This window comes from Cystoisospora suis (assembly GCF_002600585.1).
Source record: "Cystoisospora suis strain Wien I chromosome Unknown contig_1147, whole genome shotgun sequence".
Classification (NCBI taxonomy): Eukaryota; Apicomplexa; class Conoidasida; order Eucoccidiorida; family Sarcocystidae; genus Cystoisospora; species Cystoisospora suis.
In genome coordinates, this window is record NW_027153948.1 from 168230 (window position 1) to 187394 (window position 19165).

The 19165-nt window shown below is 49.0% G+C and overlaps 4 protein-coding genes across 4 annotated transcripts; 3 read left to right on the forward strand and 1 right to left on the reverse strand.

Annotated features, from left to right (window-relative positions):
- Positions 1 to 1178: 1178 nt before the first annotated feature.
- Positions 1179 to 4078, forward strand: CSUI_002751 (pre-rna processing pih1 nop17 protein; the record flags this gene model as incomplete). The annotated part of the gene is made up of 4 exons (XM_068062950.1): positions 1179 to 1526; positions 1717 to 1779; positions 2411 to 2542; positions 2700 to 4078. The coding sequence occupies exons 1-4, from the start codon at positions 1205 to 1207 to the stop codon at positions 4076 to 4078; spliced, it is 1896 nt and encodes a 631-aa protein (XP_067925088.1). The 5' UTR covers positions 1179 to 1204.
- A 738-nt stretch (positions 4079 to 4816) lies between these two features.
- Positions 4817 to 8017, reverse strand: CSUI_002752 (uncharacterized protein). Its single transcript, XM_068062951.1, has 3 exons — positions 7569 to 8017; positions 6476 to 6536; positions 4817 to 5626 (listed from the first exon to the last, which is right to left on the reverse strand). Exons 1-2 carry the CDS (start codon positions 7798 to 7800, stop codon positions 6484 to 6486), a joined length of 285 nt encoding a protein of 94 aa, XP_067925089.1. The 5' UTR covers positions 7801 to 8017; the 3' UTR covers positions 4817 to 5626; positions 6476 to 6483.
- On the forward strand, positions 7924 to 11209 carry CSUI_002753 (uncharacterized protein). The gene is made up of 2 exons (XM_068062952.1): positions 7924 to 9922; positions 10609 to 11209. Exons 1-2 carry the CDS (start codon positions 8519 to 8521, stop codon positions 11119 to 11121), a joined length of 1917 nt encoding a protein of 638 aa, XP_067925090.1. The 5' UTR covers positions 7924 to 8518; the 3' UTR covers positions 11122 to 11209.
- A 2315-nt stretch (positions 11210 to 13524) lies between these two features.
- CSUI_002754 (glycoprotease family protein) lies at positions 13525 to 18993 on the forward strand. The gene is made up of 3 exons (XM_068062953.1): positions 13525 to 14714; positions 16058 to 16200; positions 17232 to 18993. The coding sequence occupies exon 3, from the start codon at positions 17378 to 17380 to the stop codon at positions 18983 to 18985; it is 1608 nt and encodes a 535-aa protein (XP_067925091.1). The 5' UTR covers positions 13525 to 14714; positions 16058 to 16200; positions 17232 to 17377; the 3' UTR covers positions 18986 to 18993.
- Positions 18994 to 19165: the final 172 nt, after the last annotated feature.

A 19165-nucleotide genomic window follows, 5' to 3' on the forward strand; every position in this document is an offset into this window, starting at 1 on the left:
AGTGAATTTGCTTGAGTGTACCGAGTACACCCTTGCTCCGCATGTCCCCGAAGAGTTCGGCGGGCGGCAAGAAGCACAGAAAGGGCCAAAAGACTTTCTTCAAGTCGGTGTATAGCACGAAACGAAAAGCGGTGGACGACGAGTAGTTGAGTCTGAAAAAAGGCGTGCTGTCGCAGAGCTAGCCTATACAGCATTACTGCAATCCGAAACGAGAACTCTCCAGCTCGAGGCCGCGCGTGCAGCACGGTCGTTGGCAGCGCAGTGCACCCCAACTACGCGAAGAGCGCCGGACCGACTTCGGGCGGCCTTGAGACGTTTCGTAAAGCACCTCCAGTTCACCTGTGGCGTCAGCGATCACGAGATGCGGGTCCGCTCCTGTCCAGGCAGGCGAAAGAACGCGCATGCGCGGTATACTTCTTTGGGGGGTGAGTTTCCACGCGGGCCTATCGCTGTCGTCCAACGGCTGCTGGAAGCGGGCTTCTTTCCACCTTCTCCAGTTGTTCAGCTTCAGCAGGTTGCGGCAAACATAGTGGCACCCGCACGGCATGCAAGGATTCAGTAAGTACTGGGAGAGCCCGCACCACGCGTCTTCTCCGGAAGTTGACCGTCCAACCAAGCCCGACCAGGGCCGGAGTAGTGCCAGGCCTACTGCCTAGAAACTAACCAACGGCGGCAACGGCCTGTCCGGCATCCCAACCTTTCCTAACTCAGACACCACTGCTTCTTCAGGAAGCAGAGTGTGAAACGGACAGGGTGGCACTGTCAGCGGCTGCCTGCGAGTGGCGTGCCTCTCTGAGCCTTGCACATCGGTCTTCCGGGGTCCGGCAAACATCATTTGCTTTCGACGATCACCTCCTAACAAACTTCCGGGGCACTCAATCAGCTGGCTGCTAGGCTCCGGTCCTTACACGGTCTGTCTAATTGCTCACCTTGGACACAGCCTTGAATTCGTCTGGGTTAAGAAATCAGGGGTACAGCCCGTAGTGCCCACTCCCCGTGTCTGTTCAGCTAGGCACACCTGCACCATTTCGTCGCCAGCTGTGGTAGCGTCTGAAAAGCGAGCATCTGGACACCTCCTCGCCTTTGTGGCTGGCATAACGAAGTCGAAAGAACCGTCGATAGCAGTATTTCGAAGCTCATTATTGCCAGGAAGCCGAAGAGCTTCGTCTCGTGAGCAGGCGCAGTTTTTCCCCCTCGAAACACCATGGCAGAGTGGGCCGATTTCAATGAGATTTCTTCGGGCGCGGGGCTAGATGACGTAGCGGCCTTAGAGGAGATGTTCGGTTTGCAGCAACAGAGGCCCTCAGGGGGGCTGCTGGGGCAACCGGCCCCGGATGAGGGAGTGGTCATTCAACCGCAAGCCCATAGTGTCCTCAAAGGCCGTCAAGAGAGCGGAGAGAAGGTATTTGTGAACCTATGCACACACCCGAAAGTTGAGGCTTGGCATTACAAACAGCTGCTGGAGGATGAAGCCCCAGCCGGAGAAGACAATCAGGGAGTCCGGATTCCCCTCAGTGTTGGCGAACGTGAGTTGTCTTTTCTTCTATTTGGCCTGCGAATCGAGACCAAGATATGCTCTGACCTGGTGGAAATTACTTGGCCGCGGCAGGGCTAAACAATTCCTGCTTGTCAGCGCCCCTTCATGCCCCTCGTTCTCAAACTGCTGTAGAGCGATACCTTACTTCATGTCTTTGTGCGATGCACTGTTGCCCGCAGGCGTTGAATGCTGCGACAAAGAAGGGAAACCATGCACAGCATTCGATGTCGTTTTCAATCCAGGTACATCGTGTTCATCGGCCACGAAGACAAAATAAGGTACACGAGCATATGAGCTGTGAAGCCTCTCTCCAAGTGACACGATCTGTTTTGTCCTTCCGTGTCCGGCACGTAGGGAGTCACATGACGTGACTACGCGAGCAGTTGTTAAGCTTTTGTCAGATGCACACACAGGACGGGGTCTCCGAGGAGACTACGGTCCTCACTCCACCAAGTGCGTGGCCGTCTGACCGGAGAGCGGCCCCTCTTCTTGTCTGGGGTGCAGCAGGTGCCACAGCTAGTTTAGTTACCAGCTGCCTACTGGGAGTCAAACAAACGTACTCCCGGCGTAGTGTTCTACTGAGAGCGGATACACCGTCCAACGTAGTGCCCAGCAATAGTTCGTAGCGACAAGGTGTCCAGTGTGACAACCACGTGCCAGTACTTCACGGCCGGATGACGCTCGCCGACGTCCAAGGTTGCTTTCTCAGCCCCGAGGGCGAAGCCGTCCAGTTCAACCCAAGTCAGCTCACCGTTTCTGTCATATGTCTGAGGCGGAGCTATGAAAAGTGGCTAGGGGGGAGAGCTAGAATGAGGTATTCTCCCTTAAACCTGCTGGAGCTGCGGCTTTCGCATATCCGTCCTTTGTTTTCAGGAACCCTTCAAGAGTGTACCAAAGAGCCTGCACTCAAGCAGTTATTAGCTCGGTTTTCACTGGCCGCGGTCTCCCACAAGTATGGGCTGAAGCTGTCAGAGGAATTTTCCTTCCCCAAGCTCAGATACAAGGGTAAGAATGGCCTTCGGCTTCTCGAAGAGACACTTGATTCTTGCGTGGTGTCGTGGTGTGGGTCATGGCATGCCCTCTTAGTAGCTGGGTTGAGTTCAGATAGAGGCACCAGCCGCTGAGCGAAGAGGCGGAAACTGTCTGGCTTGCGTCGGTCCAGGTCAGGAGCCGCCCCGGTCGCAGCGCATCAAGCTAACATCCCATACAAAGATTGAAGAACTGGAATCGACAGTCTCTCTGCTGTCCGATATACCGTCCACCACAACACACCACCGGGGACCTGCGAAAATGCAGGAAATTACAGAAGAGGATGACAAGAGCCGACAGCCAGCGTTCGAAGCTTGGTTTGCTCCTCCACCTCTAGCCACGGAATTCCTTCACTTTCTCAAGGAAGACCAGAGCTACTCCAGAACTTCAGTCTTCCCTCGGTCTGGCAGATCGGCCGGTGAGCCAGCCGGTTCGGGGTCGCGAGGAAAAGCTGGGTCGGACCCCCCGTACTTCGGTCTCTGGAAGGAGGAAAGGCAAAAAATAGCACAAGGGTGTGACAGCAAGGAAACCAGTATAAACGCCTTTGATTTCGACGGAATCATAGAGGATGTAGACGACGCCGGAGAGAATTCCAAAAAAGGCGGAAGTGCCCCGGGCGCATACACTCCTGCAAGCACTACAGGGGACGGCGCGCTACCGCTCAAAAAAGCTTTCCTGCTTTCTCCCGAGGAGAAGCGAAAACAAGTGGCGCGACAGAAGTGTTTGATTTCGCGATCCACTTTGGCTGGCACAGTATTCGTACTCCAACTCGACCTCCGCTCTCTCAACGACGGCAGTTGCCCTTCTTGTATCGCCTCTGATCCAAGTGCGCCAGCCGCCTGCGCGAAACTACGGGTCGGGGCGCCTGCGTGTGACCCCAGCTTGGGTTCCGCTGGTGAAGAGCGCCAGACAGAGATAGATCTAGCCTCGACGCCAACGGTCACTATCAGTGACCATCATCTCCTTGTTTCTGTACCAGTGGCCGACCCGTTCTCGGCGCCAGCACAGTGTGCCTGCGACTGCAAAAGCAAGCAGAATGCCGTGTCGGCCTCCGCACAGGCTGGGCAGAATGACCCAGCAAGAAGGCATCCAGGCGCACCTCGCAAGAAGGAATTCTTGTACAGGTTCCCTCTTCCGATGTGTTCTCTGTTTGCTAAGGGCATGGTTTCGAGTGCCTACCCCTTTTTATTGAACGTCGTCATTCCTACGGACATGGAGGCAGCCGCGGCCATGGAAGCTTTTTTCGGTGGAGGTTCGGTACCGGCTTGCGAACCGAAAGCGCCAGTCGAATGCAATCTAGTCCCTCAGGGCACCGGTGACAGTAGCTTCTCCAACGACTCAAAGGAGAAGAACTCTTCCAATGCGCTGGAGTGCCAAGGGTCTTTCATGCGGACGGGGCTCTCTCTGGCCTCCGCAGGCATCAAGCCAAGTACAACTCAAGCCGAGCAGGCCCGCACTGGTGACACAAGGAATGCAGGCTTCGCGAACGAGTTTCTTGACGCCGTCTTTTAAAAGCGGGGTCACACGGCCTACACGGCTCAGGCTGTCTAAGCTTAGAAGGCCTCGGTGGCATGAGAATGCTGGTCTCGAGAAAACGGCGAACGTCACCTTCCTGTGAGGAGCTTCGGGTGATCAGCCTCAGAATGTCTTGCAGCTCTCCGAAGCTGAAAGGACGGAATTTTCCGTGTGGCTAAACTTCAAACCATTCGCTCAGAGAGCAATACCACGGCCCCAAGCAAAACATTCTCGGGTCGCTTGGACAATACCAACTACTCAGAGGCAAGGCTATCGGTACTCATCTGGGGACTCCGACTGTTCTGTGCGGTACCTGGGAGAAAGCTGGTACACCTGCTCTTACTCAGCTCCTCCGGCCACTAAAAAAACTCACATGATTGGAGCTCGCTGCTTGTGGTTGGACTGCACGCACTTTGCTATTAGGATTGACCTAGGAACGTGTAGCCTTTCAGGCGCGCCCGATAGACTACGGAGAGGTATGCAGCTCGCCTCCCCGATCGAGGAAGAGGGAACGGTCTATGATGTTGGTACTAGGAGTGCCCAGATCAAGACAGACTCGGGCATGGAGACAGCCACAAAGATCTTGGGGTTTTCCTCGGAACGCAGAAAAGACGGCCAGCCAACGGCCACCCTCCGCTCACCAGACAAGCGCTTTTCAAAGGATTCTTTGCACAACGTGACTTGTTTGATTCTCACGGTACAGTAAGACGCAGTTCCGAGGCATAACTTCAGCAGCGTTCATGAGGACTGGATGGAGTATTCTATGTGAGTTTAAAAAAAGGCGGCAAATGCTACTTGTTTCTTTTTCAACTACTACAGGTAATCTTTTTTGGTCTACTACTTTGTCGATCTCACAGCCAGAACCACCGACGACACACCGTTCTACAAGCGAAGATACAAAACAGTCGCGCCAACAAAGACAAAAACGGTCGTCAACGATCCGACCTTTCAAGTTGCTTCAGGCTCCCTATGCCACAGCTGCGCCGTTGATCGGACATGTGCTTGTTTGAAAACCAAGTAAAAAACGTTCGACAGACAGCAACTATTTCCCCTTCAAATATGCATCAGGACACAGGACAGCACAATGCCATTTCAGTGGACACCGACTACACAACTCAGTGTTCCTTGCTTTTTCCGAGCTTCGCGAAAAAAACCCACAAAAACGATGAGCCCCTCTCGTGCGGCAAGCCCTATGCCTTTACTCCTCCGGAGGCGTTCCTTGAGCAACGGGCACTGACGTACAAGTACCCGCACGACGCTAGGGGAAAAAGCCCTGGCGTCGGTATGGTGTCGTTGATTGAGACAATTGAAAGTACTCTTTACCTTTTCACTGGGGGAAATAAACGAAAATAGAACTGGTTTGAAGTAGATTCAAAAGGTGCTATCAGCAAAGAGGTACAAGCAGTTGTCTTCTTTCCTAAGCTGACGATGGATTGTCGGGCGTTAAGAGATCCTGACTCCGGGAACGGATGAAATGGCGAGTCTCCTCCCGCCGTTGAGCGCAATTCCAAATACAGGTCTTCTCCGCATCATTCAGACGAGTCCCTGAGATGAGCAAAAGCCGTAAGGAAAGGACTGTGAAGCGATTCGAGTATTTACTGTGTCAAAAAGATGCACTACAGAGTTTCGGCATGAACTGTCTCAAACCAGCACAAAGAGAGTCAAACGACAACCAGATGAGAAAAACCTGCTTGGGAAAAAGTGTTCACCATCTCGGAATGCGGCCGCAACTTGTTGAAGGAGGGATGCCGAGATGTATTAATACCCGCATGTTCTCTCTCCCGCTCTAGGAAAGAACAAACCTCTGTTGCTGACGTCGTCAACCCAACAAACTTGAACGCGTCACGATGAGTATCTATCTACCGAGCTATCTGCGATGCGTCCGTGAGCTGCGGCAACTTGGAGTAGCACTAGGCCTTGGGGTATATCGGTCTGAAGCTAATAGTTATCAGTACACGCATGTCCACGTATGAAATATGTTTCCACCACAGCAGTGCGTGACCCATTATAGCACAAGCTAAGAGAGATCTCGCAAAACGTGTCCCAGCCCTCACAGTGATTTTGACTAAGCTGTCTCAGCTTCTACTGTCCGTACAATTGGTGGAAAAGGAACAACGACTACGTTTTACCTGCTAAGGTCTTTTGTTTTCCCGATTCGGAGCTTCGTTTGTACTAGCTTCTGGTCTCTGCTACCTCTTCGCAATGCTCTATCAAAAACGCAAGAATATCATACGTCGTCGGTATCGCTCGCTGCCTCAGATGTCTGTCTCATGCACTACTAAGTCTGTGTAACTGGGCGGTACACAGAGATGACGAATCCCACGAGGGTATACGCAAACCCCTCTTTTGCGGTACACCCCCTTTTTCTCCTTCTCCTTCGTTTCCAGTGCTTACTGATGCTTTCAACACACCGTGAGAAACACATATCTGTGACTCTGAACTCCTGCAATCTCTCCTGAGAAAAAAGAAAAGCACAAGAACATGAGAAACAGTCAGCCCATCGGATACTCCTACAACTACCTACAAACGGACCCGGGAAGATAGTTAGCAAGATACGAGGAAAGAGAAAAGCACGTGGATTATATGATCGGCATCTGAATCTCATCACCGAACTATGCAAAGAGAGGTGTACTACGCAGCACAGCAGACGCTCACAATCCTTGTGTCTACCATGACACGAGTATTTCCATGCCCACCTAATATGCTGTGTTTGCTGTGTCCTTCAAAGGGAAACAGTTCAGAAACAATCTTTGAGACTGTTCGGCAACGATTATACTAAGTGACTAGTCGGAAGACGGATAGAGTCAAGCACGGGAGATTCTGCTTTGTGTACAACCGCAGCTTCACCTCCTGTACCTATCGAGGTAAGGAGTACGAAAGAAGAGTTACCCCCGTGGCTAATATAGCAGTCGCATAGGTGCACAGCAGATGAAACAAATGACCTCAAAATGGATCTGTAAACCTAGCATGGGTGAGTGATGCAAGCAGAAAGCGAGATCGGCCCTGTGTCGTCCCCCTGTCTCTTTCTACCTCCAAAGAACCGTTGGTGACCAGCTAATGAGACGTGAGCTCGTGCGAGAGAGAGCCGGAATGAGCACAACAAGAACACTTCTGATAGATGGAGTCTTCCGTTCTTTCCCGTCACTGGGCGGGCGACTGCCCGAGTGGATGTAGAACCATGAGGTTGTTCTTGTCCATTTGCAATCTATTGCCTTTCAAGCTCGTCCACAACTGCCAGATACCACGGCGTTATTTGTGTATACCGACTATATCGATGCGCAAGAGAAACAAGAATAAGAGATGAGGGCAGACAATGTCCATGTAGCACCACCAGCATGGCGACATTATTTCGCCTCTAATACTTCACGTCCTGTTAGGTCAGGCATTAGATACGCGCGCATACGAGTACAGTCTACCCTGTATCCGTGAATGCAAATGAGCATACAGAGCAGCGGCTAATACGAGACGATCTTCCTTTCTCTCTTACCACAACACCTAGGGCTTCCGCAAGATCCCGTTGTTTCATTTTCTCCATTTTCTTGTCCCTCTCCACTCAAGAATGGCAGATACGCATGAACTTCACTCATGCATCTCCTAGGCAGCGAACAGTAACACAAACTCACTTGAGGGTACTCTGCTGGGAGATGCACTCCACAGAAGGCGATGGCGATGCTCCCCGAGAGAAGCAAGAATCGAGACCTAGAAGGACATGCAGGCATGCATGCATTAGATGCGGACAGGACCGGATGCCCTCTCCACGCGCGGGTCAAGATAATAAAGCCGTGAGTGAACAAGGGAGGTTCTCGTCCACTGCACACCCGCAGATAGCGTGGGGGGAAGACGTGAAAAAAGGGAAATATGCGGCTTTCCTAACGACAGACGAGCTTTTCAAGTCTTCAGTCCCGTTCCGCCGTCCATGTTATCGGGGAGACAAGCTGTCGGCAGATGCAAGTGTCCACATACGCACACTGTACATACACCACCCGCCAGGGTGGCTGTCGCGGTCGACCCTTCAACAGAGCCGTTCTACTCACTTTCAGCTACCCCCTTCCTCAGCTTTAGTAGTCTCGAGAGATCACGTTTCTCTGCCGTTGGTTTTTGTGAAGTCGCTTTCGCCTGGCCGTCTGAACTCCTGTTCTCGCGGCCGCCTTTTGTGGGTAATCTACAAAAAGTAGAGAACTGTCTTGCACGCAGGCTACCACCTGAGATTTAGAGCAAGAGACTGATTTTCCTTCTATCGTGCAAAGTTTTGAACCCCTCGGGAAGCAGCTTATTCTCTTTCCTAGCTCTAGAATAGGAATCATAGATCTATAGAAGACCAGAGCAACGGAGGTTTTGTCACGAAAGCCCAGGAATAGCAAAGAGAGCTAAAGTAAAGGAGAGCCAAGGGTGGTGGCGCTAGCAGTTGGTGGAAGCCGAAGAAGGTAACTTCCAAGAATGTCAGGTGTCTACTTCAATCTCTCGTCCTTTCCTTCTCTCCCACTCTCTTGCTCGGTCGTACCGGGGATTCTCATTTCTGCTCTGAGATCTAAGAGAGGTGACGAGAGCTCAAAGAGGAATGAAACTGTGTTTTCCACACAAGAACAAGGCAAAGTAAAGCCAACACCGATCTTTCCGTGGAAAGAAGGACGTCATCCAGAGTCGAATCATTGTGAAGAAAAGAGTTTTTCTCTGTCTCATGACGGTGTCGGGGAGAGTCAATATGTCGATCTTCCGAGACAAAACAATCGACATTCCCGATTTTCTCCAACATGTATTTCTGCCCATGCTCTCTCTCGCCACTCCTCTCCACATCAGCCTGGTCATCGTCCGTTCTCTTTCTTTCTTCCTTGTCCACCGCCCTCTACTCCTGTGTCTTTTCCTTCGTGCCACTTGAAGCGGCGGGAACAAGAGAATCGATTCTCACCGTTATCCCTCATGTCAGGGGGCTCTCCCATAACAACTCCTGCTTGCTTTCTCTCTTTAAAGAACGCCTCTTCTTTCTCGTCACCTTCTCTTGCCACTGTGTGCAGCAGGGATTTTCACGGAACACACAATCGACCTTACAGCTCACCAACACAATCGATCCCTGCTTCGATCCCTCTGAGTTCACTGCATGCTTCAGACTCTCAACAGTCGTCGTACTCACTCGAAAGATCGCATGCTTCTTCATCTTCGCCCTTCCTTTCTGCTCAGCCCAAAGAAAGAAAAACCTCTGTTCCTTCTTCCCGTCAATCCCTGCGATTTGGAAACCTCAGGGATACTCGCAGAACTTTCCTAGTAAGATGTTCTGCTTGTTCTTCTAGTTCTTCTCCTCCCCCTTCCTCTTCTTCTGCAGAGACAGCAAGTCCCTCGTCTGTGCTCTTCCCTACAGTTAAAGGAGCATCCTCGTCGTCAGCTCCTTCAGAATCTCCTTCGGATTTCTTTGAGCCGGTCTTAGGCGTTCAGTTCTCTCCCACCATCTTCATTCCATCCGTTTCTTCACGGGGACAGCAGCAGTCCACTCCCCATGACTGTGTAGGTGTGGCACCTCGATGCATGCATGATCTCTGTTGGATTCCTGCGGCCCGGGCCTATGCTATCGGAGTGTACATACACCGTGATACACTTGAGCAATGGAGAAGGTTGTATGGTAGAATGGAAGAAAACGCGAAAGAAAAGGTTGGAAACCGAGAGGAAGTAACGACAGCCTCACGGAGAGACGAGACGGTAAAGAGAAAGGAAGAAGAAGATGGCCTCGCCGGTCTGTTCTTGCCAGCGGTCGAAAAGACTCTTGTGTTTACCTTCGTGAATAATAAAGACCCAGCGCATATTTTAAGAGGTTTTGAAAGAGCTCTCCAAAACACTGCGCCTCAGCACTTAGTAAGATTCAAAGAAGAAAGCCCGTTTGTATCTCGTCAGCTATTGTATTCACACCGGGAAAGAGGACAGAGTGGAGAGAAAGTATACAAAGTGCGGAAGCTCTCCGTTACTCTCACCAAGGGAAAGTGAACATATTCGGTGCTTCATGTCAGAAAGTTGTGTTCACGGCATACATATGAAATAAAAAGATACTTCATCTATCTACACATACATACTATATGCATCTGTACCTACCCACATACATAAATGCATAGATACCTACATACGTACATATATACTAGATACAAAAATATTATTTGTATTCGCGTCCGTCTTGACTGAATGAATGTTAATGGAGACTCATCCACACCTTCATCCTGCCTAGCTGTCTGGAGCTTACGTACGTGTTGCCGAATGTAGACACCCATTCCGTAAACATATACATATATACGTGTATATATCCCTACATATATACATCCACGCACAAGATCTGTCCATGGGTAATTTTACTTATGTCTATATAGGTATGTGTCTATACACTCAAGACAGGTTTTCTTCGTTCCTTTTCGTGTGTAGATACACGTAGAACCGTCAGGCTTCTTCTGCTTTCTACCCTGTTACATTCAAACAGGCGTGGACTTGAGTATCTGCCAGCCATAATCTCTGTGGTAATATCAAAGGATTCCTGTCTCTCTGTTTTTGTGTAGCCGTCTGAAGACAAAGACGTCCTGTCCCAGGAAATCTCTACATTCCTCGGCTTGATCCGGCGTTGTTCCTTTAAGGCGTCGTCGTGTCTAGCAGTGGCGCTTATCCCTTCTTCTTGTTCTTCTTCTCTCCGAAGTACGAATGAAACAGAAGAAGAAGATGATATAAAGCAAAGAAGAAGGTCGGCTTCAAATGGAGAGACCAGGAGCAAAGACTTCACAGAACAGACGATGAGTAGCGATGAAGATAAGAATCCTTCTCTATACACCATTGTTATCATGTATAAAGACAGCAGTGATGATAGGGTGACTACAAAAGAATCAGAAAGGGAAGATAGTATGAGTCAATATGAATGTCTAGGTGTATGTAAAGATGTCCGATTTCTTAGTCTAGCCTTGCATGCTTTATATTTGAATGGGTGGAAGACCTCCCATCCAAGATACACAAGCATTGCTCAGAAGTTCCGCATCGATGCTGAGAAGCAGCTACATACCCAGTCAAATCCATCATTGTAGCTTTCATGGAACTGACGAAAAAGACTTCTGTGTGAAGGGCTGAAACAAGCCTTCTCTTCTTGCTTTGCCTAAAAAGCTTGATTTCTCTCTCTGTGAGAAAGATGCCGAAAGATGGGAGAGACATGCAGCAAAAACTCACAGAAGGAGAATAAGAGTTACCGATGGATTCGAAAGAACAGATATTGACGTATACGAGAGAAACTCTCCCGCAATATCTATCTATCGATCGATCTGTGCCATGTAGTGAAAGTTACTGACATGTGAAGTAGGCGTAGACAAATACAAAAGTATGTGACTACTTTCCTTAAGACATCTCAAAAGACGCAGGGGGGAAGAAAAAGAAGGACGCAGTGAGGCTGGCTGAGCAATGAATGGCCTTGATGTAGAAAGAGAGGAGAGCTCGCTGGTGTACTTCCTTTCACATGAGAAGGCCCACACTAACAGAGAACAGTATCGTATTGTGGCTAGGAATAGACAGAGATATTTTTTTTTTTTTCAAGAAGACTCTCTAGGGGAAAACCGCAGAAGAAAGCCTTGCTAGAATTGGGACAGACAAATTACTCCACACGGTCCCCAAGAGCAGATATATAGAAGCTCTCTCTCCGGGAAGCGAACAGAATGACGTGGTTCGATAGTGAAAGCGACACAGGCCTCACCTTCAACAGCACCCCTAGGGCGAGGATTCATAAGGCGGAAAAGCAGGAATGTGAGCTTCGTCGATCGAAGAAGGTATAGAAAAAGAAAGACAATAGACCGTGCGAGAGCGGTGTGAACAGCAGAAGAAAAGGTTTTTCTCTAGAGGCGAACCGGACTCTTCTAATAGGAGCTTGCTTTTCTATAGCGGAGGGAAAAGTAAAGACAAGAGGAGAACGCAACACCAGTCACAAAATCTGGAGAGCCGTTCGATCACATCTACTTCTACTCGGCACCCCTTGAGAGGGAGGGAGTGATACACGTTCCGGCCCAAAGAGGACAAAGGGGATTTTGCAGTAACCCTTGTGCTGAAGAAGTGAAGTTCTTGAATGGAGAGACGGACGAACACTCGCTGCGAATGACTGTAATCCCTTTACCAACACTTCATTCATCGGCTTCTTCCTAATTCGCTTCTTCCTGAACTATGCCCATAGTGGACTGTTGGCAAAACCAGGTTCCGTACCCTCTGCTAGTGATGCGGCGCAGTAGAGCATCCCTTTTCCAGTTCCTCGGCTCTAATAGGGCATCCTGCTGAAGACTCCATGCAGGGGACTCTGAACTTCCTTCCGTTCGGGTCTTCCCAAGCAGTCAATTCTAGAGGACTTCTGACGACTAGACTCTTGTACAGACTAGCTTTTCTTCACTTCGAACTCTCCACAGACAGCAGCAGGGGCCCATCTTTCTGCGCTCCGTGGCGCCAGGTGCCTGGTCTTCATCGGAGGGTGCTCGGGGTGTGGTGCTGCCTTACGTGAAGGTCCTAGTGGTGCCATACGCCTTTCATGTAAAAATAGTGGGGGCTATCATGGGTTCTACTGCCTCATGTGTATTCGTGTCTGTTTTAGTTGTTCTTTTCTCTATAGTCCACCGAAGTTTGAGACACAAGAGCTGGTGAGAGGAGGCTGTAAAGCGAATGACTGGAAAGCTAGCCAAGAGCAACCTGTTCACCGCATCTCCTCGGACTTCCGAAAGGCTTCACCCCAACCGAGGGGGAGTGTGTACTCGATGTGCTGGTGTGTCTACGTCTGCTCGGCCCCCTCGCTGTCGGCCTTTCATTGATGCTTCCTGCCGGCTGTTGGTAGAGTGGTAAGGACAAGTCGAGGAGAAAACTCTACACGCCGTCGGTTGAACGGTTCCTTGCTTTCCTCTTCTTCATGGAAGAACGCAGACACGACACGAAGAAGAAAGAAGCAAAGTAATTTGGAGAAGTCGACACAACCGGCCTTGTCAGTTGGAAAGTTGAGTCAAGATTAGAGCCATGGGCGTTTACATGGGGGGGCCCGGACATTCACCACAGCCTACCAAAGCCGGCACTGCGTGTGTCTTGTGACAAGACTACAAGGGGGAGAAGCTGACACAGTCCGCTTGCATGCAATTTCCTCACCGCTACTGAAACCTGTTCTACGTCCAGCAAACCGTCCCTAGTCAAGACCCAGGGAGAGTCGATCCCTCATCTGCGGCGTCCTGTCTCGCTAAGCTTCTCGGTCGTCTCTGGACGCCTCACAAAAAGATCTCGCCCTCTTTCTTGCTGACGTTGAAGAACTCAACGAAGATAACCTTTCTGCATTCCCCGGTCGTGTTCGTGTGCTTAGAGAGACCTCTGTCTCTCTCGACTCAAAAGAACCGATGCCCGGGGTGTGCTTTGTAGAGTAGAATCGACGTGGGCCTTCTGTCGTCCGTTGTGTCTCACCGCTCGCTCATGCAACAGCATGCAAAATGTCGGATGGAAACACACTTCGATTTCTCTTCTTTTTCTCGTCTCCTAGCCTAACTTCTGTAGTTCGGCGCTAGCTGGCTGTCACGAACGGTAGAAGGTCTCATACGTTCACTACGGCTGTCTCTCTCTTCACGGGAAAGGAAGTCCTTCTCTTAGAACCAGAGTGAGCTCCTGTAATCTTCGTGATCTATGAGCAAGCTTCCTTCTTCCTTCGTTTCTCCTCAGTACGTTCTGTGTCTCCTGCGACGAAATAATCACGAGTTTTCTGGAGGCCTTTCACGTAGCACTCACATCTTTCTCTTTCTTGCTCCGCCTCCATTACACCGGAGAGACAGGTAGAAAGCGCTTTGCCCTGGAAAACCAATCAAGTCGACCGTATGAGAGAAGTGAATAAGTAGGGAGAATTCAACCTCCTATATTTATATGCCCGAGTGGTCACATGTGATCGTAGGACAAAGATTTTTTAGCAGGCGCTCTGCTTCTCTCTCCTGTTTCTTCACTTTCCTCTCCTCTGTGACGCGTCCCATATTATCTGCTTGGGAGGTCTTCGGTAGGGAACCCGTCCTCGCTTGCATCATGCTTGAGATGGCTTTCTTTTTCAGTCTCTATGATGACGAGGAGACGCAAACGACTTTTCCTATTCTGCGGACTTCATCTTTATACATTCACGTACTTCTCGCTGTTGGCAAGTGCTTGGTGTAGATCCAGTAGAAGCACTACATCTCCTTTTCGCAGTTTTTCTGCAGTTGCTTCGTTGCTCTCCGCATTCTCACCATCACCTTTTCTTTCTGTTTCTAGACAGAAACTCCACTTTCTGTCCTCCAATGAAAACAGATCCGAGAGGAAAGAGTCCCGGGAGTCCCATTCTCAAGAAACGACTGGTACATTTCGGGGCGTACATACAGTGCTCAATGCCACATCCGCAGCAGGGCGCACTTGGGGTGTACGTACAACACCATCTCACCGACATTCGCCAATTCCTCCTACGTCGCGAGAAGAATCTCTCACTTTCTTTCCATCCCGAAGTTTGAATGGCCTTCACAAGTGCAATCTCTTCATAAGTTCCCCCGCACTGTCACCTCACCAACCCTTGCTTGCTTCTTCCCACCGTACATTCTCGGGTGTACGTACACCATGGTCCCGACCTTCCCAACAGATCGGGGAAGCTTCTTCAATACTTCCTAGCGTACGTGACCTTCTCGTCTCAACGCCAAGACGGGGAAGAAGAAACTTTCGCTCTTCTCTGCTACTCAACACGTCTAATTACCCTGCAACTCGCGTTTTGAAATCTGCTTTTTCTCCTTTCTTTCTGTCTTTCCTCTTCAATGGCTTGTCCTTATCTTCTTGGGGGGCGAGGTCATCTCTTCTTTTCCGTCGTCCCTCCTATACCCAACTTTTGTCACCCCACCCGTCTTTCTGTGCTGTCGCTTCTAGTGGTAGTAATGAGACACTCCATACACCATCGGCCTCCTACCAAGAGACTGCTCAGTCAGAAGGGGAAAAGACAGACAGAGAGCAAACACAAGCGACAACGCATGGAGACAGGGAAGACGTACCTCGCCTCAATGAAGAAGAAGCGGAGATTAGATTTCGATGGAAGGAAAGATTACGAAATTGTCGCAAAAGTAGATGGAAAAAGGAGAAAGGAACTCGACGGGGAACTATCATTATGGGCATAGAGACATCCTGTGATGACACCTGTATTGGGGTAGTGGAAGAGTAAGAAAACGTCAAGAGTAAAAGCAACCTATAGACGAAACTGTATCTTTCTCCGTAGATAGTCGATAGAATCTTCACCTGGCTATCTCTATATAGCGTTCACGTATCTGTGTGAAGTTCGTATGTGTGTAGGTATTTACGACGTATCTATAGGTGTAAAATCTCTATCTCTCTTAGATACGTATACGTTGAGATCTTTTCTTTTTCTTCGACTCTGAGCGAGTCTTCTCTGGAGATAACTAACAGGGATTATAGTTGGAAGTGATCAGATAATACATTGGGGTGTATATACACCCGGTATGTATGCCACCATAGTGAGAATATCGTATGTGTAGCAGCTATTCAAAGCTGCCCACAGGCGGTCGCGGGACGTCTAGCACTAAGACTTTGTATGTATGCTCTGAGTGTCTATGAGTCTTTATCTCTCGGTATCAATGCGAATTTTTCAAAGGGTGATTGGCTCCGCGCCGGACTGCATTTTCATGTAGAAGATAAGCCCGAGTCCTCTGTAGGTTTCTATCGCTGGCTGTGTATCACTCAGACAGCTCCAAGTTACACCCCCTATACCCAGGGGTTCATCTTAACACCGTTCCTCTCTTTGGAGAATACGCCGACAATGCATATACATACATACATACGTACATACGTACTCATACACACATATTCATGTATACACACACGCATGCATATTCATACCTATACACACGTATACGTATTCATACATACATACGCTATACGCATGCGTCTTGGTGCGGGGGATGTATGCCGTCCTACCCTCTATTCTTTTTGTGTGTGTACTTTTATCTATAGAGAGACACGTCAGGTTCTCGCCAACGTCGTGATCTCTCAGTCGGAATTACTGAAGAAGTACGGGGGAGTACACCCTTCAGAATCGTCTTCCGCTCATCGGCGTAAAATTCACTCGGCTGTGAGACAGGCCTTAAGCCAAGCAGGTAGCCGAACCCTACGATTGCTTCCTGAGCTCTAAGCGACAGGAATTTTGGTGCTGCGTTGCTGTATGAAGGCCTTTTACAGTCCTCTCATCTTCCTTCTCATCTATTTGTCTCTATGCCAATCCAAAGAGAGAGGCGAATCCATGCGGGTACTTTATCGGTAGAGATTCTTGTAGCTGCAAGCACATATATGCATACATCCTGGTAGATAGATGTGTTTCCTCTTCATCTGTATGGTGTATGTCTCTCTTACTGTACACTCTTCGTATACCTGGTCCAAGATAAGACTGCAGCGAATGTATTGTACGAGGATGTACATACACCGCTGCCTGGGGGCCTCGCCTTCTCAGATTGGCTTGTACATTACTGTAACAACACCAGTCATACATCTTCTATCTCTCTAGTCTCTGATATCGAAGAGCATCTTCTTCGCATCTAGCTACCAGGGACTCGATCTCTATCGCATCTGTGCAGATACGTGGCCGTCTCCCACCTATCTTGCTAGAGTGATAGACTTTACTTCACTTGTTGCTCTGAATGATGTCTCGCTCAAAAGACGTTCCCGACGTCTTTCTCAGCGAGATCTCTTGCAAGCTTCAGTCGGTACGAATTTGCTAGAGATATCTCTCCTGTCTCTACCCTCCTTTCCTACTCAGCAACCTTGGATCGTCAGTATTCTCTTTCTCGGTGATCAGATTGAGAGGAAGCACTCATCGGCGTGTTTTCCCTTCTCAAGTCGTTGTCTTCGGGAGTCTCTCTGTTATGAACGGATACATTGACATTTCCTAAGTATTTGGTTCTTTCTATTGCTGTGTAGTCTTCTTCGTATACAGACCTTCATACCCAAGCCTATACTTGCGTATCCCTCTATGTATGCTAGGTTTCCCTGCGTCAACTATGACAAGTTCCACTGCTTCTTTAGTAAACCTTTTGTATGTCCTTTCTTATTTTATACACATACCGGTTTTAATCTATATGTTTCTTGTTCTCTCGTTTCTTCTCGTCTTTCTGTTTGCTTTGTACATATATAGGTTTAAGCCTACAAGATGTCGATGTTCTGGCATACACAAGAGGACCTGGCCTTGTACCTTGTTTGTCGGTTGGAGCAAGAGCGGCTTTGGAGATCGCTGCTGAGCTTGAAGAGACTGGGAGAGAAGCTCTTCAGTTTCTTTCTCTCATGAGTGATGAAGGGCTGAAGGATACCGATGACCAGCAGGTAAAGCGGGGACAAGAAAGAGAAGAAGAATCTTTACGAGGAAGACAAGGAGAAGCTGGAGAGACGAGACAGAAGGGGTTGAGAAGAGATGCGAATAGAGAGTTCGAGATTTGGAGGAAAAACGAGCAAAGCAGGACACAGAAAGAGGGTGTTGTATATACACCGGGGGGGGATTATAGCAGTAGTCAGATTCCTTATATTTGGTTGACTCCCGAAGAGCGAGAAGCACTATTCTTCAAGATCTTCGGCGAGAAGAGAAAAAGAAGCGGAGATAAAGACAGCATTTTAGAGGAGATCAAACCTTTGGTTGTATCGATTAATCATCTTCATGGTCATGTTCTCTCAGCTTGGATGAACGAAGAGAATGAAATCTTAAGTCAAGACGCTCCCTTTACACCATCTTCACTGTCTCCTTCTTATTCTCCTTCTTTCCACACAGCATCAAGATCCTCTTCTTCTCCGTCCTTCTCATCACATCCGATCCCTTCTCAGTTGTCCTCGTTTCCTTCTCTCTCCTCGTGTATCGCTCCGCCTCCACAATCGTCTTCGCGTGAGGCTTTGTCTAACTTCTCGTTTCTCTCTCTCTACGACTTCTCCTATGAGCCTACTCAAGCTAATAGACGGACATCTCTACCAGTATACCAGGAGTCTTTTGGCACTTCTCATAGCTCTTCCTGTGAAAGAGAAATGGAGCCAAGAAAGCTGCCTTTCATTGTTAGTCTGCTTGTATCAGGGGGACATACATTTACGTCTATCATACGGCCTTGCCAAGATGTACCGCACGTGCACCTGATACCAAAGACGTTCACTCTACACTTTCCGCTGTGGGGTCCCTGGAGACATACGAAAGAAATGGAAGAGTTGAGTGGGGGTGAAAGGGACGAAAGAAAAGAATCAGAAAAACAGGGCACAGAAGCAGATGGTTCAACAGGAGGAGGAGATGATCAGAACGGAAAAGAGCAGACAAAGGGAGAGGAGAAAGACAAGCAAGAAATTGCAGAGAAGACAGATTTGAAGAAAGAGAGAATAAGGGGTTTGAGAGATGAGGATCATATCGGAACTGGAGGGAAAACAGCTTCTGCTAAGAATTCTATTGATGTAGAGGTCTGGGGAAGCTGGACAGAGAAGGAAGAAGTCTATGAATGTAGACAGGGCCATTCATGTGTCAATGGTCTCCAGTGTACGTACACCGGACAAACCGAGGATGATGCTGCAGGAGAAGCTATAGATAAAAGTATGAGAACTCTTCTCTCTATGGCAACCCCCTCTCATCCTTTATCTCAACCTACCTCATTATCATTTCCAGCTTCGGTTACGTCCACACAAAGAGAAGAAGGAGACCAAGAAGGAGACGGTCGGGTTCATGCAGAATCGAAGGGGAGAAAAAAAGAAGAACAAGACGAGAGAAGACACCTTCAAGGGATGAACACAAGCAAAACAGAAGAGGAGGAATTTGGAAGCTGCCCTGGAGGGGCCCTCATGGAAGAGCTTGGAAGCAAGGGTGACCCTACATTTCTTTCCTTGCCAAAGATGCTCGTATATAAGCCGAAAAGCCTAAATTTCAGGTAAAGAAGAACAGGTGCATGTTTTAATGAGAGACACCTTTCCACTGAAACAATCCATTCCAAGACCTTGTATGCGGTGCTTCATTCTGCGGAAATGCACACCCTCTTCTCAATGGTAGATTGTACACATGTATATATATATGTATATATACATATATATTATTGCATGCGTGGTATTCCTGTA